Below are 23,537 nucleotides of genomic sequence, written 5' to 3' on the forward strand. Positions count from 1 at the left end.
GTCTGTTATAACATTATTGTAAGGCATCGCTGTTATTTTGTCCACCCTCTACATGCATATGCTCCTGAAGTCCAGGAATGTTCAACTGGGAATATGATATAAACCACTTTTGGAGAAACTGGATCTTGTTTTGATTACTTTGTATACCAGGTTTGTTGATTTTTGGCATCACTAGCCATCCGTGCACATGTGCCGAAAAAGGGACTGTCCACTTGTGGTAACCGCTGTCGTGCTGCAGCTCTTCCTCATTTAAATCAAGTGAGTGAGGCAGTGAGCGTTGCTGTGTGAAAGCTTGTTTCCTGAATGTGTCATGATCTGTTTCACTTGCATCAAGTAACTGCCTGTCACGCCGCAGGGTGTTCAGTTAAGTTAGGATTCTCCAACAAGGACTTTTTTAACCACTTCCAAGATGAAATTAGAATTTAAAGATGCCTTTTGGGTGAGTTAAAGTGATGCTAATAATCTTTTTTTTGTTCAGAGCTGAAGCTTAACATTTGTTTTTACTATGTTGTGAAGTCAGTGCTGTATTCAGTTAGTTCTTTTGAGTTTGAGGTTTTATCTTCCATGTAACTTTCCAACTACAACTGTATAAATGCCTTTCATTTGGTCCAGTATCTACTGGTATGTATACTATTCTTGTGTTTAATAATCTGCAGGCTATCTGGCTGCAGTTAGTTTAGATGTCTTATCTGTGCTTTCCCTACCTCTTCTGACCTTGCTACCCATTAACTGCTGAATTGATGCTGTGATTAAAACATGAACTTTAATTCTTTGATAAGTAAAACTTTTTTTTTTTAATTTCTGGGTACTATGTTCTATGTACGTGGGTTCTATGTACTCCAAATGCCATCTTAACCACACAAACTAGACTAGTTCTTTCCCTGTACAGCCTTTTTAAATGATAGTGTATTAAAGCCAAACAATGCTTTAACAAAGGGGCATTATGGTGGAGACTGTCTTCTGATAACTTACAGAGAAACTGTTAACTGGTGTGTGCAACAATGCAACAAACCAGAACTAAAAAATCTTTATGTCACAAGGTACCCACAGATGTTAGCCCACAACCTCAAGAAAATTAGCAGAAACTGGCTTGTCAGAAACATCAGTTGATCTCTAACTTCAGTTTACATTGTGAAGTACTTTGCTTCCCTTTTCCTCTTTATTCTCATCCTGTTGTCAGTATTGTCAGGTTAAACGGAACTTTACAATGTGAATAAACATCAGAGACTTCTACATCTCTCCCTTGCATTAGTCAAATTTCAGCAAAGTGAGAACACTTCTACACAAGAGGGGACTTTTGGTACTTTTCCAACCCCTGCTGCTTTCCGTTCAGACCCCTGCAGACAGCATGTAACTATTTCCACTCTAGATGAGATACCGCCGATATACTGCTGCGTGTGGGGAAAAAACATCAATCAGAATGCATCAGTAAAACTTCATGCTTAGCTTTATTTAAATAATTGTCTCAATTGTCTTTGTCTTTAGGCCTAATCAGTGTAGTGTTTTTGTATTTGTGGTTCCAGGGAGCGGACTTCACCAGTAACGCTGGCTATGAGACCATCTGCCAGAGACTTAATGATGGTCGGCGGACATGCAAAGACATGGAGGAGCTCTTGAAAATGAGGTGAGCTCACTTGTTTCCTGTCGACTGCATTGGATGATAATGGCCTAATTACAACATGTCTGAGCTGTACTGTGGTTTTGTCCATCTAGGGCATCAGCGGAAGAGAAATATGGAAAGGATCTGGTTTCAATCGCCCGTAAAGCTGGAGGTGTATATGAGATCTGGTAGGTCTGTGTGTGTGTGCATTGATATACTCATCAGAGTTGTTGAAATACATCTCTTCTGCAGCATGAGAGTAACCTGTGTTCATTTTGTTTTCACAGCACTTTGAGAACATCTTTTGATGAAATGAAAACACGTAAGCACCTCAGGATTTATTCCCTGCATTATTCCTGCTTTCGAATTTAAAACATGCAAGTTTTTAGTTGCATATTTTGGTGTTTTGCAGAAATTGAAAACGTAGGAAACTTGCACATTCAGCTTTCTGGGTTGCTAAAGGAGGAGGTGAAGAGGATGGAGCAGTTCAGAGAGCGACAGAAAGAACAGAGAAAAAGGGTACCCATGCAATGCATTTTTCGCTCATTTGCATACAGAGATCTAAAAGGAGTCGCCTCTCTCGCAGTGTGGTTTTCTCATGATTACGACTAACCCTTTGTTATTCTTCATTTCATAGTTTGAGGCCATCATGGATAAGGTCCAGAAGACTAAAGTCTCCCTCTACAAGAAAACAATAGATGTAAGGTCAACTTATTATAAGGATCTGTGTGATTAGACCTCATGCTTGTGGATACCCTTGCTCACAGTTCTACAGTTATCTCATATCAGTTTCTGCAGGTGTATTTATATTTCCCATTATATGATTGTGGCCGCACAAAATGATCCGAGGGACAGTTTTAGTGCAGCTACATTCTGCTTATGCGTGCAAGAAGAGCACTTCAAGTGCGGCAAGGCCCCCAGTCTGAAAATACGCATTACTCGTATATTTAAGATAATAAGAGGAAGATGGTCTCGCAAGACACTAAGTAAATAGTAGTCATAACACTGGTTTGATAGACATACTAAGAAGCTGATTCTTTACCCAGAAGGAGGAAGTGAGGTCTTACTTGGTGCACTTTGTTTTGCCTGCGAATGCATGTCCTTGTCCCCTCTAACCCCCACCCCTTTCCTGTCAACGGTTCAAAGAGCCATGTGGTGATGAACAAAGTATGGGTGTAATAGTTTCAGATGGTTTCTGTTCTGTTTCCCTCCCAGTCTAAGAAATCCTATGAGCAGCGCTGCAAAGACGCAGATGACGCAGAGCAAAACGCTGAGAAGATGGGTGACGCGCCCACATCCACACCCAAACAGATCGAGAAGGTAAAGCTGCATCCTGTTCACCTAAAATCTGCACTCACTGAAGGTTCAGTGCAATGATTTCCGGTTCAGTGCAATGATTTCTAGTCAGTAATGAAAAGATAGTTAAACCTGTGAATTTTTAAAGATCCCCTCCAGGCTTGGTTTGAAACATACAAATCTGATCTGCTTTGATTAAGAATTTGTGTCAGTTTCAGTTCCTTAAATAAATTGTATCAAAGTAACAGCTTTAGATTTATATGTATTTTAAGATAATAATTCAATATAAGTCATTTCAAAAGTTCAACTTGTGGACACAAGACATCTCACGATTTATGGGTCTATTCTCAGCTTGCAGCAAGTGTGCAAGAGGTGTCAAGTTTCCACCACTCTTTAGCATGTTGCTTACTTGATAAGCAAGTGATGAACCCAGTGGTGTTGCTCAGAGTAAGGAGAACACAAGTACATGTTTCCACTTCAGCAGATTAATTCACAATCAAAAACTATACATAACTCTTTCTACCCAAATATCCGACTGAATCAGTGATAAGAATTACTCAGGCTTTGCATTTTCTTCATAAGGCCTTCACGTCCCCTTTTGCAACCATTGTCAATGTTTTAACTATTTCAGTCTCTTGAAAAGTGTTTTTTTCTATGTTGGTTTCAGGCAAAATAATACAAACACATAGTAACTATATTATAGACATTTTACATCAGTCTGTTTGCTGCTAATCCTTTTTGTCTATCATAACTGTCACTCATATTTAGAAACTATTGGGCATTTCCCTAACAATGCATGCTATTAGAAGATGCCAACATGAAGTGTAATGTATTTAATGTGTTTTTTTACCCTAAAGAAGGCAGTATATTTATAATGAGTTGCTTTTGTTGGCTACTAGAGGGATAGTTTCTTAAACAAAACCTCAGAGACTTATTGAATACAGTAAATTATAAGCTGTAAGTTCACTTGATTTCCTTTTGTTGGGAAAAACTAATCAACTAATCAGATTCTTTCATATCAATGAATGTGATTACTATCCTGACATGCTCTCTCCTATATATGCACACACATAAACTGAGAGGGACTTGCAAAGTTATTGGGACTACATAGGCAGAGGCAGCATTAATATTCACAGCAGGCACAGCTGGTTCAAATTCCAGAGATGAGAAAAATTAATTAAGTCTTTGCTATTATCGAAATCGTCCTTCTTAGAGAAATATGTGGGAGTGGTGGTGCCGTCACAGGCGCTAGCTAACCTCCTGGTCAGTCACATTAGCTGTAGCATTAGCCACCTGTCTCTGAAGCCTGGCTCGGAGCAGCTTTCTGGGCTGACAAGAAAAAAGTTGGTCGTTACATTTTTGTTTGGGTATAAAGCCCTTGCCATCTCCCTCTTTTTCTCTTCCTTACTTTTATGACATCACAATTTATGCGCAGATACTGGCATGGCAAGTAATCGAAAGACTCGTACCATTTTTAGCACATGGGTTTTCAAACAGGCTGCATTTTACTACAGCAATATTTTTGCCGTTTAAAAAAGTAATGGCGAGTATTTCTGCTCAAATTAAGAATTCGTTATCAATGCTTATACATAGGATTTACAAGGTTTTAAGCCCCCCTCTTTATGGGCTGCCCTGGTTTGAAGATATAAAAGAAATGTGTCTTTATATATTCCCTTTTCTTTTACAGATGAACAACAAGTCTAAACAGTGCAGAGAGGCTGCAGTGGAGGCTGGTGAGGACAAATAATGAGTGAGGTGTTTGACTCAGAAGAGTTGTTTCTTGGAGATACCGCTGTGGTTCACCAGAAACATTATCTGGGGGATGGTGGTCACATTTACTTCCCTTTTATTTTTTATTCAAGAAATAGATGCAGTCCAAAAGGAAACACAGTTCTTTTACTCGTGTTAGTTATGTTAAGAAGTAGAAATATGTTGTAGAATCTTGGAAAACTTTAATGTTTCATACAATCACATCTTTTGCTTGTCTTTAGAGAAACAGTACATGACAAACGTTGAACAGCTTGACAAGACTCGCCAAGAGTGGGAATCAACACACATCAGCACATGTGAGGTAAAGTACAACACCAGAAGCCTTTTTGTCTTCATAAAATTAAGTTGACAGACTTTAGCTTGATGCTTTTTAAAATGTACAGACTTTGAGCAAGAGTGGCAATACCCATGGCCTGTTTTGTTAATGAGGATGTGCAATACTTCCTAAAAGCAGACTATAGAGTGAGTCACTCATCTACCAAAATGTTTCCGTGCAGCAAACTGTTCCTGCATGTGATAACATCAACAAAACAGAGGCAGACACTCAACCACTTTACTCATCGCTGTTCAGACAGCGATAACAGCTTGTGAACAGTGTGCACACGTAACTGAATAGTGTTGTAAAAGCACTGTGCTTTAAGGTTGTCTATATTATTAACTCATTTTAAACTCACACTGTTTTGCAGATGTTCCAGCAACAGGAAGAGGACCGCCTCAGCGTTTTAAGGAATGCTTTGTGGGTGCACTGTAACCATTTATCCATGCAGAGTGTGAAAGATGATGAGGTGTGTGCAGCTGATCAGGCCAGACCCTTAGTAAGTCCTTCCAATATATATTACACTTTATATTCAAAATTAATTCTGTAATAACCGCTCTTTCAGTGCTACGAGGAAGTGAGGTCAACACTGGAAAAATGTGACATCATCCAGGATAACAACGGCTTTGTGGAGATGAAAAGAACTGGTTCAACCCCTCCAGGTAGCATCCACTCACCGTGCAGCCTTTCCTGTTTTTGATTTGAATATGTTCCAAGTCTGAGATTTTAATATTATCTCTCCTAAAGTGGCTCATTAAACATTCAACAGTGTTAGGCACCTTTGTGAACGATGGAAGCCTTTGATTTCTTATTTTCTGAACAATGGCTCTTCCACAGCTCCGATTGAATACCAGAATTACTACGAGAGGAACGATACAACTGACAGAAATGGCAGCGCTGGGTTTGTAGGGGGCGTCATGAAAAGGTCAGAATAACACTTTGTATTTTAAGTGAATTGTACCTGATATTTTGTATCCTAACAATACATATTTTATGTATTTACTGAGTCCTTCCCCCTGTTTTGTAGGTTTTCAAATCTGCTGCAGGGGAATATTTCCAGTGGCTCCAGAATGAGCCTCAATGAACCTGTTTCACAACCTCACGGTATGGTACCGATGTTATTCAAGCATCACTGAAATTTCCAAAATCATGACAGAAACTATTGTGAAAGACACCCAATCCTTGCAACATAGAGTGTTGATCAACCCTAACTTACATACTTTACTTATATTCTTTACACCAATGATTCATTGGACAACTAGGGTCACTTGTTGGTTTAAATAAATAGCTAAAATCAGTGGATAAAACCTCTGTCTCTCCAAAAGGTATTAGTATTGCAATGTGAATGCAAACTTGGCCGAAGAAAAAAAGACCAAACCTACACACACAATAGCTGCATCAAATATATGAATAAAAAATTGTAACAATATCCACTTTTACATTATAAAGTCTCTGCTATCGTCTAAGTCAATTTAAACTTGAAACATCGGACAAAAAGGCCTTATGAGATGCTATATTATTAGCTTAGCTGCTCGTTTTGAAAGATAATGTCAAATGCTAGTGCTGATTCTGTCTCAAACTCCTCAGCAGAAACATCAGACGGAGTATACGCTTCCATTCCTGGACTGCAGGTGTCAAAGCTGAGCAGTGAGGAGTACAAGGTCGTGTATGACTACACGGCACAGGTCAGATATCTAACCTCCACGTGAGACACGTTCACATGTTCTCATCTAATACTTCTTCATTTAACAGGTTATCTCCTGACTGTGTTTCCGTCTTTGTGTTAGGGGGAAGATGAGCTCTCCGTATCTGTTGGGGATGTTGTGGTTGTAAGAGAACAAGGTGAGGACGGCTGGTGGATGGTGCAAAGGAATGGCCTCTCAGGATTGGTTCCAGGCTCTTATCTGGCCAAAGAATGAGTTTCCATGACTGCAGTAGGACAACTATAATTCTTGTAAAGGCCTTGTCATTTTAAATTTCCCTATAGCTTGATATTATCTGTTTTCCAAACTTCTGTTTATATCATTAAAGCCCCTATGAGTAGGATTTGGAAATTCTTAACTTTGGCACCCCCTGTGGGAGTATTGAGAAATTACAGTGGACGCTGCAGAGAATTAGCTTTGTATTTTAAGATATTTTCTTACATAGGTCACTTTACCTGGACAGCAACTACATTAATACAGTAAATATGTCCAATGTCCATCATGCTTCTACATAGATGTCCGGATTTGAGGGGGCATTTCAAGGGATTATTTTCCAGTCAGGAACTCATTTTTCTAATTCTTCCAACACCACCCGAGTGTAGGGAGTACACAAGGACAGACTGATCCACCTGTCTCACTTTTCAACCATAACTTTTGCCATTAAAATGAGAATATCATAATAATCCTACAGATAGGGGCTTTCGCATACAATAGCCTGAGACAGCGTTGTATGGGGCATTATTTATTGCTATGGCATGGAGTCATATTACTCTGCCCTTACTGCTTGTGTGTTGGGTGCTCCTCATACCAATGACAGCTGGGAGATCTGTTGCACAGGGTCACTCCACTAAGTTCAGTTGTGTTGTATTTACGTGTAGTCCTTCATGCTGGGCAGAATGTTTGATTTCTGTTGTTTGTCTGTATATCACTTCCTCGGGACGCTGTTGTTTCTATTCTCAATGCTGAAAATTACTTGTGAATGATAAAATTGTATTTATTCAATATGAAAGGTTGTTTTTTTTGTATCGTCAGAATCTTTTTAGCCTATGTTAAGAAAACTAATGTAAAGAAAGCACTTTGCTCTATTTTTGTCATGTGACTCATTTATTGCAGTGAAAGCAAACTTTAATGTAGATCACAAGAACACCTGACCAGAACAGAGTAGCTGAAATGCAACTGGGTACTATTATAAGGTCATGTGCCTGTGCAGTCTGCTCTATTGGTTCAAAAGTATCTGGTAACCCTGCAACGTGGTGATGCATGTCCTACTCAGTGTCTTTCCCGTAACCAAAGCTGAATCAGTTTACCACTAGGGTAAATGTTTACGCAGGACCACAATGGTTGCTCAGTGGTCACAGGAGGTTACAGACGACGTCTACTGATTCAGTGAGAGTTATAAACTCTTCAGCTTATAAGAACACAGACCAAAGCATCGGATAAAATACATGAGCCCCTTACCCCTCCCTCATGGGTAACACCTGAAATTTTTTTGGGACCAAGTTGAGTCTTTCATTGACAGCCTGTTGTCCGGACAGAAAAACTAAATCACAATTGGTGCAGCTGTTTCATCTCTTTGTTATTTCTGTCAGGGAAATTCAAACAAGAAATCAGGAAAAAAATATATATATATTTTCAAACATTTTATTTACATTCTTGCCATTGCTACATATCAGCAAATCAAATTCTTAAACTACCATCAGTAGACTGTTGAGACAAAAAACAAAACATCTAAAGGACAAAGTCTAACTAGAGTTAAGATTTCAACTTGATAATGTCCACCTACTAAAAGGGATTGCAGATTTTCTTCTTGAAAGAGGAATCAGATTAGCAGTTAAGTTACACAACTTTCTGCGAAAGTGACTTTGGTGTTTCTTGACCAAATACTGCTGGTGAAACTGAGCTGTAATAGTACTTGTAGAAGTAGAGTAGTAGAAGTAGTAGGCTAGTGTAGGTACATGGAGAAATTATTAAGTCTTTCATTCAAGTACGTGACAGATTTAAATATAAAATGCGCAAAGCCATACACAGTGCAAACTAACACATGAGGAAATACCCTGTCCACCATTTATTCCGTATATGATTAGCAAGGTTTGAGTTTGGTTAGAATGACGTCGTCCACCCACACACAGTACTACGAGCAACAAAGCTCTGTCCACGTCTCAGTTACATGACCATGACTGGATTTGGTCAACAGCTTTTTTTGGGAGAAACAGGTAAAATATATCACCTTAGTGGGGTTAGTTTTTTAGGTTAGCGTGGTAATACGTTATTTTCATGCTCTCACCACTGACACATTTAACTTCTGAAACTTTGCATTATGGTGAGAAATGGTGTTTTCCTTTATGCGACGGTGCCCCCTGTGATGAGAAGCTCGTAGGCCGGATCTCTGCCTCTGCGGCACAGCACGACACATGCACACAACATCCCCAGCATCTAGGAGAAAGAAACACCGTATTTGTTGTGAGACGTTCTGATAGTTTAAAGCATGAATTTCACTGTTTAATGATACCACTCCTAAGTTGCATGGCAAATATGCAGCTGGAGCCACAAGGACAAAGACTAGAGAACGCTAGCCTGGCTCTGATAATAGGTAACACCCCTTACGATCACTAATTAACACTTTATATCTTGACAGCTTTATCCATGCAATAAACAGACATGAAAACGAGAAGTTGTGGTTAAACACTGAGGTACATACTGGACTATTTCTTGCCTGGGTGCGGTGACTTTCAAAAGTTCTCTCTGTCACCGTAAAGTTACTAAGCAAGCAGAGTTAATTAGTGTGCTTTAGAGGTGCAAATAGGTGGATCTTGCTTCTCCCTATATTCAGTCTTAATGCTAAGCTAAGCAACCAGGCTGCCAACTGTAGGCTTATATTTCTCAGACTCACAGAAGAGTGTTAATGATCTTCTCTGCATGTAGAAAAACTATTTGGCCTTTGTGTTGGGATTTTCAAAATCATATTGTACGTACCTATTTGATTTAAAACACTGAGGGTAATGCAGCAGTCATTTATCCAACACTAGCACACTATGAAAGTATGCAACTCAACCTCCTTACATACAAAACAATAATACACATTTTTCTTTTATAAAAACAAAAGTAAAACATATTGATCTGAAAGTATTAAGAGTATTTAATTATGCCAGTAAGAACACATTGACGTTGAAGAGGGATACATAAAAATACACAGACTAATAAACTCGCAATCAATTGGTTATTTCTGCTTTCCTTTTATCAAAGAGATGTAAACAAAACTTTCAGTTAGCCGCTTCTCTGTTCCTACAGATAGAATGACAGACACCCCTGCAGTCGGTTGTATCCACTGTCAGTAATTAGAGTTAATTCCGAGAGTAACTTGATGGCAGGCCAAAATAAAACGCGGCTGCTGATGTGTTTGTGTGCCCTCTAAAATCATGTGTGAAATATTCTTCAAAAGGTTAGAGAAGCATCACTCTGTATCACCACACATCCGCTCGAGTTTGTTTGTAGTCCCAACAACTCAAACAGAGTGATGCGTCTTCTCTCAGGCTTATATTCTTACGTCAATGAGGTCCATTATCCTGGCTAAATTTACATTCACATCAATAATTCAAGCTTACCAGCTGAATAGTTTAAAAGCAGGATCTTAAGTATCCGGATCATGAAAAATAAAGTGTGCCAAATTTAGAACAAGACATTTTTGTGGTTCAGGTGCATACTAAATCACATTTAGGCGCATGTTAGAAGTACTCACTGCCAATCTTAATACAGACTCTGATCACGGTTGGGGCAAAATTAAAAGAAACGATTGGCCAATCCTACCTGAGGATTTTCTTTTCACTAAAATCTGGCGAAGAACAGCTAAACAAGGCAAGTAGTAACAAACCTGGATCGATGCAAATGTAAATGCGGTCCAGATGACATACATCATAATCTCCTTCAACTTCTTCACAACCAAAGCTTCACAACCCTGCACACAAACACAGAACATGTTCAATCCTCTGGACACATAGCTGTTGTTTGGGAAAAAAAATGGCAAATGTAGAGATTGTTTTACTTCTTGGTAGAGATCCTCAGGACGAGTTAGGGACCCTGTGCAGCCTACAACAGTAGTCTTGCAGCAGCTGATGGGTACACTGTTGTTTTTGGATTCCTTATACCAGTGTGTAGACTGCCAGTCTGAGTAAGTGTGGACCCCACAACACTGAAGCTGTCAAAATATAAACAAGGACGACTCAGAACAACAGAAATACAGGTGAAAAAACGTATCATCATATGTGGTTTACAGAGGAGCAGGATTTCTGTCCTCACCTGTCTCTGAACGTAGTCGATGGCCCGGCTCTGGGCGTTGCTGTTGGTGCCATTGTACTCATCATAAACTTTTTCGATAGAACTATTAACTTCATCTTCAACCTGGAAATGGTTAAAAAGGGTGAGACTACACATGTGATGACGCACTTCCCTTGAATGTAACAAATAAAATGATTGTGAACACAAGCAGATTAGATTTATCTGTAGCTGACATAGTTCCTGCTCTCCTGTCAGGATGTGATCGGCTGGGTAACAAGTTAAGCCTCAAACAGAGCCAAGAAAAACAAACACGCACCTACCTGTGTTTGACTTTTCTTACCTTTGCTCTGTAAATATATCCGAGAACCACCACTGCCACTTCCGTCAAGAAAACCAGCAGGAGAATGACGACAAACTGTGGATCGAAATTTCAAGATTTAGGAGGCACAGACACATGCACTGTCTGACGCAAAATCCTACTCCCTGAAATCTTAAACTTACAACTTCACCTTTGATTAATCAGTCATTATACGAGGGCATTAGGACCTTTATCTATCATGCTAAACTCTTAAACTGCTTTACTGACCGTTATAAGTCCACAGTGGCTCTCTCTCACTGTAGCGCAGCATCCAATGAGCCCAATAATGAAGAGGAGGGCTCCAGCTGCAATGATGGTCACGGCTGGGATGAGCGTGTACACGTCTTCGAAAAAATGATCGTAGTCATCATATGTAATGAAGACATAGGCTCCAACATAGCACAGGATACCAGCAGCAGCCTGTTGGTAACAAAAACGTGCAGCATTTCATTCAAGCCAAGCCACAAAGATGAAGTGCCTGCGTTGTGGTTAGTTTACGGATGGTTTCTGTTCAGTGTCCAACATACAGAATCATACAGTTCATCAAGTTCAAGCTCAGGTTCTTGGTCTTACTACTGAGTGCAGTAAAGGTAAAAGAATGTACTTCATTTAGGTGTAGTTAATCTGCATTTTCAGATTACAGCTGCAACGGCTAATCAAGTAACTGTTTAACTTCCTAAATTAATAGCCAACTAATTTAATAAATTCTGTTCCCGTTACTCAATACTCCTGCTGGTTTTCCTAGTTTCTGTTGTCTTAACTTTATCTTTGGGTTGTGGAAGAAAAAAATTACAATTGAGGACGTCATTGTGGGCTTTGGAAAACACTGATGGACATTTTTTTAACATCAAACAGAACAAACAACTATCTTTTAATCAAGGAAATAACCTACAGATTAATCAACAATAAAAACAATTGTTCGTAGTTCAGATTTTACATGCAAAGATATTCAGGGATGCACGTATTATCGGCACGTTATCGGTATCTGCAGATTATGGCTTGAAAACGACACATCGACAGATATGTCATTTTTCTGCCGATATTTCCTGCCGATAAAACAACACTATAATTATGCCTAAATGCTCAATGATTCCCTAAAAAAATAAAAGAAATGACATGAGAGAGATGTTACATACAAATAAATATGGCATTTTGTACATAATCTAAGTTTAAGTGAATGTGCACGTTTTAAAAAGTTCTGTATTGTTATTTTTGCATCTGCCAGTGGGCCACTACAACAAGAGTAGGCATAATATCATTTCCACTACAGGGGATACTTGATGTTCTCTGCAATTAGGTGGAAAAAAACATGTGCCTAATATATTGGTATCGAAATCAGCAATCGGCAAAAAGGGTTGGAAAATATCAGCATATCGGATATCTGCAAAAAATCCAATATCGTGCATCCCTAAAGGTATTTCAAACGTTCAACTTCAAAATGTTACTTAGTAAGATACTAGTATTACAGTATAAATAATAATGCCACACTAAAATGCATTTTGCTCGTGATACTTATTTAGGTGCAATTTGAATTAATTACTTATATTTGTAAAGGACTAACTTTAGATAAGTGAAAGTATTTGAATATCTCCTCCACCTCTGCCTATTAAACACCTGTTATTTGCACTGTCATTCAGATCGACCTGACTGCTTTCTACCAAACAAGATGAACAACTCAGCCAGACAACTTCAGAACGTATTTTGAACTAGATTATTCAATTGTGAAAATATATAGCTTCAACTCGGTGGATTAAGGTTAGCCTACTGTCCGCAGGGAGGGTCAAAAAGTGATAGTTTGACTTCAGAAAGCATGACAATCCCTTTTTACCCTCACACGTGATTACGTGTGCTTAATTTAACGAACAATAACAATAACAATAACAGAACGATCATGTGTGTTGAGGAATGTCTTCTCAAACTAATCCCTCCCTGCCTCAACAGAGGTCGGGGCTGCCGCAGCAAGCAGAGCGGCTGGTTGGACACACAGCTAGCTGCTGCTGCTGCTGCGCTGTGACGCACGTTAAAAACTGTCAAAAACCTCCAAACTTACCCAAAATATCAGGTTCAGAAAGACCAGGACCGTCTTTGACGACGTGATGCCGCAATGCCCCATCTTCAACACTTAGTTTTATTGCTGTGCGTGTTGCAGAATAATGCAGGTTTTTACTCAGACATGTCCCGGCCCGCTCCTCCTTTCACTCGCCATACCTCAGCTCTGTGTCACTGGATCGCACTGGATCATCTGACTGCACCGACGGCGGCGCAGCGCCCCCATCAATCAGAATTACAACAACAAACAACCCACAGAAAAAATAACTAAACTACGCTAAAAATGTGTCAGTTTGCTGAGTGAAATATTTTTTCTGTTACTGTCTAACGACTTTGTTCGTGTTATACGCAGTTAAGAGTTAAAAATAATAGTTATTTTATATTGAATCAAAATGACAATTGGAAGGCTTTGCTGCCACCCAGTGGTGGAAAAATATAATGTGACTTTTACCTACTTGGCCCTTATACGTCAAACATTGTGGATCACTGGTCAAATTACATGACCTTAAAAAACAAAACAAGCGGCATACTGGTGTCATAATAGAAATAGAGTAAGTGGTCACTAAATAATAAATATGTGCACTTGGTTGTGATTTATACATCCTCGTTATATGTGTAAGAATCAGAATGACACCTATGCAATGAGGATTTAAAGCGGAAATATATTTAAATAATTGTTGCCGTCTGTCCAATCACTCAAATGAAATAAAACCACCTGAAGGGAAACATTACACTTGTAAGGAGCAGAAAAGTGGCTCAAAAGCTGTATCATTTACATGAGGAAGAATGTAATGTTAGCCATGTGTTAAGCTCAGGATCACTTTCAAAGAAACCAGACACACATGGAGACAGATGCAATTAGGTTAAAGACTATTTATATTTTTCACCACTAGATTTCTGCAAAGCACTGCAATAACAGAATAACATCAAAGCAAAGGTCTCTATCTACAGCTGTTACCAAGAGTGACAGAGGTTTCTATTTCACAGCAGTAGCGAAGCTGAAATCAGCATGGGTGCCAAATATTTTATCCCAGTGGCTAAAATGTGGTGCAAAATTGGTGTTTGGTTTCTGATGATGCACATCGTGTTTGCTGGGCCCTCCATAGATGCCAAACGGTATCAGACGCGATGTAGACCAGGGGAAATCATAGCCACAGTGATCCTCAATAGAAACGTAGACATGCACCACCATGAAGGTCCATGTGGTGAGCAGGTGGCATCTCAGGATCACAGGATTCAGGGTGGTCCAGAAGCCCACTGTGACCAACTCCCAGCCGCCAAGACACTGAGTGGCCAGAGCAAAGGGTGACGAGTAGTTATGATGGATGGCATGGAAAGTGACATACAGCCAGCGGATCCTGTGGTGGAGCAGGTGCCAGATGAAGTACTGGAAGTCAAAGAGGAGAAGGTTGCAAATCACCCCAGCAATCAGCTCTAACAGGGATGGAGCCCGGTCTGGCAGGTCCACAGGCGGCCTCCATGCCCACTGGGCCACTGATGCAGGCAGCACAAGAAACATATGGTTGTACAAGGTGACGCCTGCACAGTGTAGCAGAGTAGAGGCTGTGGGACGACGGCCAGGTTGGATCTTGAATTGCTGCACCCATGTGCACTTTTCACCCATAAGGTCGCAAACAAGGAAAGGAAGGCACAAAACAAAGTATGAAGACACAGTCAAAACAACTGGGAAGAGTGGAGATCTTAAATAGTCTCTGTAATTCAGCCTCAGGTTGTCCCACAGAGGCTGCAGCAAAGAGTCATTTCCTAAACATCTGATCCAAAGATCTACGCTTGTATCTGCAAGATCCATCCTGAAGAAACAGCAGCTTTGGTGAAGACTTTATCCAACAAGACCTGCTTTTGCTTTGCTCACTGTGTGGTATCAAGTGACAGCAGGGTGCAACGGTGCAACAAATTATTCATAAACCCTGGCTAAGTGGTAACATATAGCTCTTAACACGATTAATTCAACAGTATTAAAGTTATTTTCAAATTCACTCCTAAATTTTCTTTAAGTGTGTGTCTCAGTTCAAGTTAGAGTGAGTTTATCTGCAGTTTTACACAGATACACGAAACCAAGCACATTAGAATTCTTGCATTTTTCACTCAGAGCATCAATGTTGAAAAAGGCTACTAAAAGGGAGAAAGGAATATTTTTAAAGGAAGGGAAAAACTTAAAATGAAAAACAAAAATAAAATCTAATTGCACAAAATAATAATCAGTTACATATTTAATAATACACAGCCTATATGTGGCTTTCTTTTGTGTTAAGTAAACACAGCTACTGAGTGGGACTTTTTAAATAGTTTTGCTAGGTCAAGGTTGAACTTTGAGCCTTGATCTTTAAGCCAAAAATCTGTTAAGTACTCAGAGAAATATAAATCTACTGTCAAACATTTACTGGCTAAACTCTATTTTTTGATAAAGATCCTGTGATATGTTAGAAAATTCCAGAACAGATACTCATTTGACCTTGTTGTGAGGATTTTTTCTCAATAGATAAAGAACATTTATATCTATGGACTTCTCAACAGCTTTTTCCAAGGTCAAAAATGAACTTTGAGCTTTTGGAAACAAGTGAACTTTCACAGCCATTTCATGCTCCCAAACTCCAGGGGGCGACAAAACAATTTACTATCCGGTGTAAAACCGAGGACAGATTTTGCTAAAATCCCCATAACATCTTTACACGGAGTTCTCGTTTGGTGATATCACGGTTTAAATTGTTACCCTAACAGATCTAAAACCTTGCGTCGAACGTAATGACGCTTGCGCTGTTGTTTCAACTCGTCAGTTGACAAGGCAGGCACGTAACGGAGCTAGGTTACTTTAGCAGGTAAACACACTTTGTTAAGTTTTTGGCTACTTTTTAACCGTTACACTCTGATCATTATGCGGAATAATCCTGTACGTGGACCTTTGTGTGTATTTAAGGTAATGTCATTTCCCCACAATTTGTCATTTGATCTAAATGAAGCGACTTAAATATCATTAGCAAGACACTTCTCCATTTAAGTGTAATAACAGTTTACCTAGCTAGTAGAATGCTATCGTTGGTCTCGTTCTGTTAATGTCAAATGACTTCGTGGTTAAAATTAAACGTTTGTTCCAAATGTCTAAAGAGGTACGTGCTGGATGATTTTGACGAAAGATTTACCCCTGTTTCTGTTTGGACAGATGTAATGAAGTCTAACGAGAATCTTTCGTGGGTAACACTAGCCTCAGATAGCTCTCGGTGAAGAAGAAATAAAACTGGTTCAAGTCCATCTTATTGACCTTTGGAATATCAGAGGTATTTAAGAGACAGCAGCCTCTGACAGATCATAAAACAATGCTATAAAGCCAAAGGCATTTGAGACTCTTAATATACTTGAGATCTGAAGTTTTCATGGCTTTGGTTTAACCCCCTTTATTTCAGTTATAGCAGATTGTGTATCTTTTTATTCTGTTACTAGTGATGGAGGACGTTGGTGGAGCGAGTACAGGGGAACCAGAGCCTGCGCTTCATACACAGCAGCTGTGTCGCTTCTTTTCTCAAGGAAGACACTGCAATTTTGGGAAGAAATGCAAATTCCTACATGTAAGAGATGATGCCAAAGTTACTGAGAAGAAAACCGGGACACCCAGCGAGTCAGATGTCACATCTTCAAACTCAGAGGTCCCTGACGGAAATTATGGTCACAGGCCTCCTCCCACGAATACCACCAGGGTTGCCCCAGCAGCTGGCCGCCGCCCTTGTCGCTACTTTACCTCAGGGCACTGCACCATGGAAGACAGATGTCGCTTCTGGCACCCACCACAGTTCCCCAACGTGGATGATCTCCTGGGCCCAGGCCATAAAACAGGACCTGTGCAGAGGATGCCACCAGTAGCCCGCCCCGGCATCCTCCAGGAGGTCAAGCTGTGCGACCTGACAGAGGATGTCGCCAAGCAGCTACGAGACACAGAGATCAAGCAGCTGCAGAAGCGTTTTCCCAAAGACCAGCTGATTATTCAGGAACGAAGTGATGGAAAAATTACATATTACAGGGTGGCTGTAGAGGCCACTGATCCAGACTGGGTAAACATTTTCTTCCTTGTTTCTCCTCTCTTACTCTGAGCACTTCTGACCAAAATCCACCCACTTATTGTTTCTATACAGCTCGGCTCAGTTTTTATTTGTGAACCGGAAGTCTCTCCTTAATTGATGAACACAGAGAGACTTTTACGATGGCATCTTAAGACAAACACTTAACGACTAACTAGACAAAAATTTGTTCCTACTATATTGTAACAGCACCCAGGGTGATTACACTGTTATTATGGAACTGTTAATTACTTGAGGACATCATGGGATTTGTATCAACAAAGCCGCACTACTGAGATTAAATGAAGCTTATTTGTTTATATTGGTTAGGGGGTAAAGCAGTGATTAAAAAAAGCATGTAATATAGAAATATAGATTTGCTCTTTAGCTTATCATTTATAGTGGTCCAAATGCATATATAGGGAAGGGTTCAACATAGCCCTGCTTGAATAGATATTATTGGAATATCAGAACTATTAGTACACCTTGCAAGCTTAGTATCAGAGGCCATATCAACAACTTTATTTAAATAATTAACAAAACAACTTTCCTTACACTTGCCAAGCTTTGGTTTGAAATATGTTACATAGACCAATATGTCTCCACAGTGTATCTATACACTCACTTTGCATTTTCATTTGTAGCCCTTTGATCTGAAAGAAATCGACATCATGGTGAGCTTCCCAGACAACTACCCCAAGGACGTAAGAACACTACTTTTAGTTACACTACAGGTTCTGTAATATACTATACATTAAATGGTGCTATACATGAATATAACCTTTCAATAAATGTTCCTAGGTTTTCACATTGGATATCCCATTAGATCAGGATCTGCCACCAGTAATGTCAAGGTAAAAGTGTGCAGTTTATTTTACCTTCTAATGTTAATTAGAGTCTTTAGTGTTGAAATTGCTATTACTCTTTGGCTACATAGATATGTGCAGCAAGCATCAATTGAGTGGCTTCAAGCTAAGCACGCAACCAATCAGCTTATGGGAAAGGTGGAGCTCCTCTTCAGGCCTTTTCTCCGCTGGCTTGATCGTAGTCTGGAGAGACTGTTCACTCAAGGAGCCCGTCAGGTGAGTCTTCAAGTTGCAGTGTTTTCCCTTTGAAGTAACTGTAAGGACCTGTAATTACTGCTTTTTTAAATTTGCGTTATGATGATGCGTTTGCTTTTTCTAATATTGTTGCAGTTGAAAAAAGACATTGATTTGGAAAAAGCTGGATTGCAGTTCATATCATACCAGGAGCTCCAGGCGTCAGTTTGTGAAAAATCTGGGAATGATCACTCATCAGACCCTGCCTCTGACACAGCTGCTGCAGATCCTGATGATGTTAACGGTGAGGGAAAACTGGAAAAGACCGGAAACGAGAGGAAGGTGGAGGAAGGGAAGGAGGGTCCAGGCTGTGATGAGGGCCAGCAGGACAATGAGGAAACCAGTCACCTAGTGGAGAACATAAAGATCAGTGATCCCCGCAGAGGCACAGAGGTGAAGCTGCTGGGTCTGAGGCTGGGCGAGAACACAGCCACTGTGGTCGCCCAACAAATCACTGTTTGCCTTCAATGTAACAGGTAAATAAAGGAGCCAAATTTCCATATCAAAAATTAATTTGACCTTAATTGAAAGCTTGACTGTCTGTGTTCTGTCTGCAGGTGTAAGGTGACTGCAGACCTGTCACTGACCGGAAGGACAGTCTGCACAGCTCAGTGTGAAAAGTGCAGTGCAAGCATCAATGCTGCGTTCAGGCCCTGCATGCTGCACCATTACAGCGATGTCCTGGGATACTTGGACCTTCACAATGCTACACCTGCAGACCTTGTGCTGCAGGAATGTGACTTCTCTGTGGGCTGCCTCAGCTGCTCCCAGGAGGGCCCTGTGCTAGTAATAAAAACAACTTCACATCTGTTTTGTGAGAAATGTCACCAGAATTTCCTGAAATGTGTCTTGATGATACGAACTCTGCCTTTTCTGAAATATTTTGTCCTTATTTTTTCTCCATCAGAATGTTTCCTATGGTCAAACAAAGGAGTCAAATTGTGAACACTGCCACGGCAAACTCAGTATTCTTGCTGAGAGCACAAGATTCCAGTACATTCAACCTCGTGCCAACAGAACAGGTCACAATTCACCATTTTCTATCAAACATTGAACTGCCCCAGGTGGCTCCCTGACCACCTTCAATTAATGTAAATGCTTACTGTACCTAAACACACCAATTTCTCCTCTTTTTTTTATTGTCCAGGTCCAAGTGCTGGTGCTCTTAATTATAAGTCAATAAGAGATCCTGTCGTGCAAAAGGGGAAGCCACTGCCAGAAAAAGGAGCATGCAAACATTACAAACAGAGCCATCGCTGGCTAAGGTATGATAGTCTCAATTTTACAATTCTGAGATGAAAACTCAGAGAAGAACACGCAGAATATTTTGAAAGCTTTGTGCCACCGACTGCCCTCAGGTTTCCCTGCTGTGGCCGGACTTACCCCTGTGATGTGTGCCATGATGAGGACCAGGACCATCCCATGGAGCTGGCCACACGGATGATCTGTGGGTATTGTGCCAAAGAACAGGTGAGCGGTAGAGTTGACATGATGTTAAATTTAGTCATGAAGGTCTTATTGTTATCCAGGCTCACCAGGGTTTACCAAACAACATCTCAAAGGCATATGGTGTAAATAAATGTCATTTTAAACAACATATTAATCATCTATATGTAGTGGATATACATGTTATTATTTGTATTAAGTAGAGAAATGTTGCATAATTACTAAGATCCAGGCACGAAAGTATTTGTAAAGTAGAGAGAAGCAAAAAGCGACGAGAGGACACAACCAAAGTGGCTTGATTGTAGCTCCATATGACTTGGATTAAATGGTTCAGTTCATAGCAAATCTGTCTCAAGCTACAGGCATGATTGCATCAGGCTAATGTAAGACTTATAGTGGAAACTTCTTTTTGAAATTTGATCCCCACATTGTTTGTTGTCGCAGCCGTACGGCAATGGAAAGCCCTGCGTCAGCTGTGGAAGCATGATGACGAGAGGCACACGCACCAGCCACTGGGAGGGAGGACTGGGATGCAGAAACAAAGTCAAAATGAACAGGTACATCTACCTAACGACACATATAACAACAATAGTCTTAGAAATGTTTTATTCATGAAAAAAACACATTTTGTTTGATAGTTTAAAAGATTTAAGAGTCTTTGTTGTTCTTCTCTTTAGAAATGATCGACAAAAATATGCCAACACCAACAAAACGGTTTCAAGGAAGGCAGCCAGCGACAAGAAGTAGAAAAGAAGAGAATCATTGCCTTAAATAAAAACCATTACATCATTTAATACATGATTTCAATGAAATTGTCTATATTCCCAATAAATCATGTTATTATGGTCATTCACTGTGTGTAAGAAGTGTTACTGCTTTGATCTGAAATTTAGAGTCTGATGATTTTATGTTGCTTGAACCGTAGGACTTGTGATTTTGTATTAAAGAATTAAAAAAGAAGGCATCATTGGGACCAAGTGTTTTTGTTAGATTACACAGAGTAATAAAATAGATCAATTCAAGTAGACCAACACGCTGTCATTGAGTTAACCACTTATAGGAGAATGGAGAGGGCAAGGAACAACGCTGCTTATATTACAGCTTATCAGTGTGTTCTGTCTAAAGCATGTTCTTGAACAGTGCTGTTAATCTTTTTGTGAGGGTCTGGTTATTGACACCGAGTCCATTGTCCACACAGAGTTAGAGAAAGGTCCCTTCTGTTGAACTCTCCCTATATAAAGGTAGTGCTTTGTCGCAGCCTTCAGTCGTACCACGGCGAGATGTTGAACATCAGCGAGCAGCCGCTTCTGCAGCTCCTGCCCTCCAGGGCCTCGGACCGTCTGCTGCAGCCATTCTGGGATTATTTGCTTCATCACCACCTTTCCCTCATCTCGTCTCCTTTCTTCCTCGTCCTGCTCGCCTTCTCCAGCTACTTCTTCTTCAGTTTACCTTTTGCTGTGCTGGACCTCTTGGGAGAAAGAGTGCCTTTATTTTATCAGTACAAGATCCAGCCAGACAGGCAGCCAACAGTGGGGATGATGGCTAAGGGCTTCATGACAGCACTGTATAACCACATATTCTTTGTTCTTCCAGCTGTAATACTCACTATGTTCATCCTGCCTATACCAACACTACCACAAGATGCTCCTACTCTATATGAGGTGTTCATTGATGGACTGGCTGTTCTTCTCCTCTTTGACACTCAGTACTTTATTTGGCATTTCATACATCACAAGCATCCACAGCTTTACCGCTGGATCCACGCAATCCACCACGAATACGTGGCTCCTTTCTCCTGGTCGACCGAGCAGCTCAGCATCCCAGAACTGTTGACCATTGGATTCTGGAGCAACCTGGACACGTTTCTTTTGAAGTGTCACCCACTGACCACATGGTGCATCACAGTTTTCAGTATCTGGATGTCTGTGGAGGACCACATAGGCTACGACCTGCCGTGGACGCTCAACCACCTGGTGCCTTTTGGTCTGCTGGGCGGAGCACCGGCTCATGACATGCACCACCAGAAGCCGAGCAGTAACTACGCTCCTTTTTTCAGCCACTGGGACAGAATCTTTGGCACCGCTGTGCCTCTGAAGAAAAAAACTGTGAGAAGATAAGAACAAATGAATGCCCTCTGTAAATAATAAGTTTTGTTTCTTTGCACATTTTTTAGCACCATCACACTTTATAATTTATAACACCTGCTGCTTGCTTGCTGCGCCTCCAGGTTTTCTTTAAGTCTGCTTTCTCAATTAACAAATCTCCTGAAAACTACATAAATTTGTAAAAACGTGTATTTTCTTATGTCTGTTAATTCAATAAAATCATTATACGTTTGAATTTACAAAGAATCTCCCACTACTTTCTATGTGTATGTTATGTGGCAAAGAAGTCATATACATACATTCTTCTCCATGCGACCTACGTGCAGGATCCCACGTCTGTCAAGTCATTCCAAGTCACAAGTACAAATTCCTATAAGCAACTTCCTGAGTCTTTCCCCACAATCTACTTACATAATACAAAATCTTTGAAAGAGCTTGGCTCAGCAATATTATGCCGACAAATATCATGTAGGCAATAAGGAGCTTTAGATCAAGAAAACTGAGCACTGTTAGTCTGGCAGGTCACTCAGAGGTCAGGTACAACACAAGTGGAAAGTTATCCTGTGCTTAAGAAAGTGCTGAACTTTGACAAAGTGATCGAGGCTGACTTGAAGGAGGGATTTATCACAAACCATGACGAAGCAAAAGTCTTGTAGTGAGTGTCAAGGCGAATTCAAAATATATTTATACATAAATATATTGTATTTCTTAATGATTTCTCCATATTTACCTAGTTAAGTTTTCATATTTAGAAATGAATTCCTATTTTTTATTTTGTTTTAAACAATATATTTATTAGTTTTCACTGTAACAACAAGTGAAAGATGGATACATTATGAAATCTACAGGAGAGGAAACAAATACATAAGACTAAAACAAACAAACAGAATACCAGCTCAGATTCATACAGGCAGCACCAGGGGTTACAATGATAATGTGCAGTAAGGACAATCAAGAAAATCCCTGCAGCATGATAGCAGAGACACCAGGCTCTTAGTATGTCAGGTAGGGTTCCCAAATTGTATATAATTGATCTGTTTTTGAATATAGTATGCATGTAAGGTACTCTAGTGGCACTAAATCAAAGAGCACTTTCTGCCAGCCTTGAAAGGTTTGTGCTTTTTCATTAATCCACTGTAAAATGTTCCTTGCAGCATAAGGAATAATACGGCACAGTCTCTTATGGTTTTTTGATGTTACATATCTGCTTGGGAGGCCCAGGAGGAGGGACACTGCCACCTCCAGGTCCAAACAATACTTTTTTCAATTTGTAACAGCACATTGGACCAGTACCTTTGCAGCTTACAGCATGACCAATGAATTCCTTTTTAATGTATACAAGTATTTGCAAGAGACTGTTTTTGTCAGGTTCAGTCTTTATTCTGACAGATCATATTACTGTAATGACTAATTTCTTCGCATTAAAACCTGGACAATTCATAACTTTAAAGAATT

The 23,537-nt window shown here is 40.1% G+C and overlaps 5 protein-coding genes across 9 annotated transcripts; 3 read left to right on the top strand and 2 right to left on the bottom strand.

Annotated features, from left to right (window-relative positions):
• The first annotated feature begins 350 nt into the window (after positions 1-350).
• pstpip1a (proline-serine-threonine phosphatase interacting protein 1a) lies at positions 351-7,720 on the top strand. Of its 2 annotated transcripts, none has more exons than XM_069685797.1 (15): positions 351-439; positions 1,524-1,624; positions 1,714-1,788; positions 1,888-1,922; positions 2,013-2,119; positions 2,238-2,300; positions 2,816-2,920; positions 4,584-4,629; positions 4,888-4,967; positions 5,353-5,451; positions 5,548-5,644; positions 5,820-5,907; positions 6,010-6,086; positions 6,570-6,667; positions 6,770-7,720. In XM_069685797.1, the coding sequence occupies exons 1-15, from the start codon at positions 410-412 to the stop codon at positions 6,899-6,901; spliced, it is 1,233 nt and encodes a 410-aa protein (XP_069541898.1). In that variant the 5' UTR covers positions 351-409; the 3' UTR covers positions 6,902-7,720. The 2 variants fall into 2 exon arrangements, with proteins under 2 accessions (XP_069541898.1, XP_069541899.1); XM_069685798.1 differs by having other exon boundaries at positions 6,573-6,667.
• Positions 7,721-8,637: 917 nt separating this feature from the next.
• tspan3a (tetraspanin 3a) lies at positions 8,638-13,534 on the bottom strand. Its single transcript, XM_069686983.1, has 7 exons — positions 13,366-13,534; positions 11,544-11,735; positions 11,298-11,372; positions 10,979-11,080; positions 10,725-10,877; positions 10,554-10,637; positions 8,638-9,118 (listed from the first exon to the last, which is right to left on the bottom strand). Exons 1-7 carry the CDS (start codon positions 13,426-13,428, stop codon positions 9,026-9,028), a joined length of 762 nt encoding a protein of 253 aa, XP_069543084.1. The 5' UTR covers positions 13,429-13,534; the 3' UTR covers positions 8,638-9,025.
• An 806-nt stretch (positions 13,535-14,340) lies between these two features.
• On the bottom strand, positions 14,341-15,174 carry ch25hl1.2 (cholesterol 25-hydroxylase like 1, tandem duplicate 2). The gene has a single exon (XM_069687077.1). It carries the CDS (start codon positions 15,172-15,174, stop codon positions 14,341-14,343), a length of 834 nt encoding a protein of 277 aa, XP_069543178.1.
• Positions 15,175-16,166: 992 nt separating this feature from the next.
• On the top strand, positions 16,167-20,935 carry LOC138613133 (uncharacterized). Of its 4 annotated transcripts, XM_069686732.1 has the most exons (13): positions 16,179-16,299; positions 16,543-16,657; positions 16,821-17,425; positions 18,076-18,135; positions 18,233-18,285; positions 18,369-18,513; positions 18,628-19,007; positions 19,089-19,317; positions 19,439-19,553; positions 19,679-19,796; positions 19,890-20,001; positions 20,422-20,534; positions 20,655-20,935. In XM_069686732.1, the coding sequence occupies exons 3-13, from the start codon at positions 16,823-16,825 to the stop codon at positions 20,722-20,724; spliced, it is 1,998 nt and encodes a 665-aa protein (XP_069542833.1). In that variant the 5' UTR covers positions 16,179-16,299; positions 16,543-16,657; positions 16,821-16,822; the 3' UTR covers positions 20,725-20,935. The 4 variants fall into 4 exon arrangements, with proteins under 4 accessions (XP_069542834.1, XP_069542833.1, XP_069542831.1 ...); XM_069686733.1 differs by lacking the exon at positions 16,543-16,657 and having other exon boundaries at positions 16,167-16,201; XM_069686730.1 differs by lacking the exon at positions 16,543-16,657.
• Positions 20,936-21,257: 322 nt separating this feature from the next.
• On the top strand, positions 21,258-22,191 carry ch25hl1.1 (cholesterol 25-hydroxylase like 1, tandem duplicate 1). Its single transcript, XM_069687076.1, has one exon. The coding sequence runs from the start codon at positions 21,258-21,260 to the stop codon at positions 22,092-22,094; it is 837 nt and encodes a 278-aa protein (XP_069543177.1). The 3' UTR covers positions 22,095-22,191.
• Positions 22,192-23,537: the final 1,346 nt, after the last annotated feature.

Source organism: Semicossyphus pulcher, unplaced genomic scaffold (genome assembly GCF_022749685.1).
Source record: "Semicossyphus pulcher isolate SPU_LCO1_2020_fin unplaced genomic scaffold, fSemPul1.0.p SCAF_8, whole genome shotgun sequence".
NCBI lineage: Eukaryota > Metazoa > Chordata > Actinopteri > Labriformes > Labridae > Semicossyphus > Semicossyphus pulcher.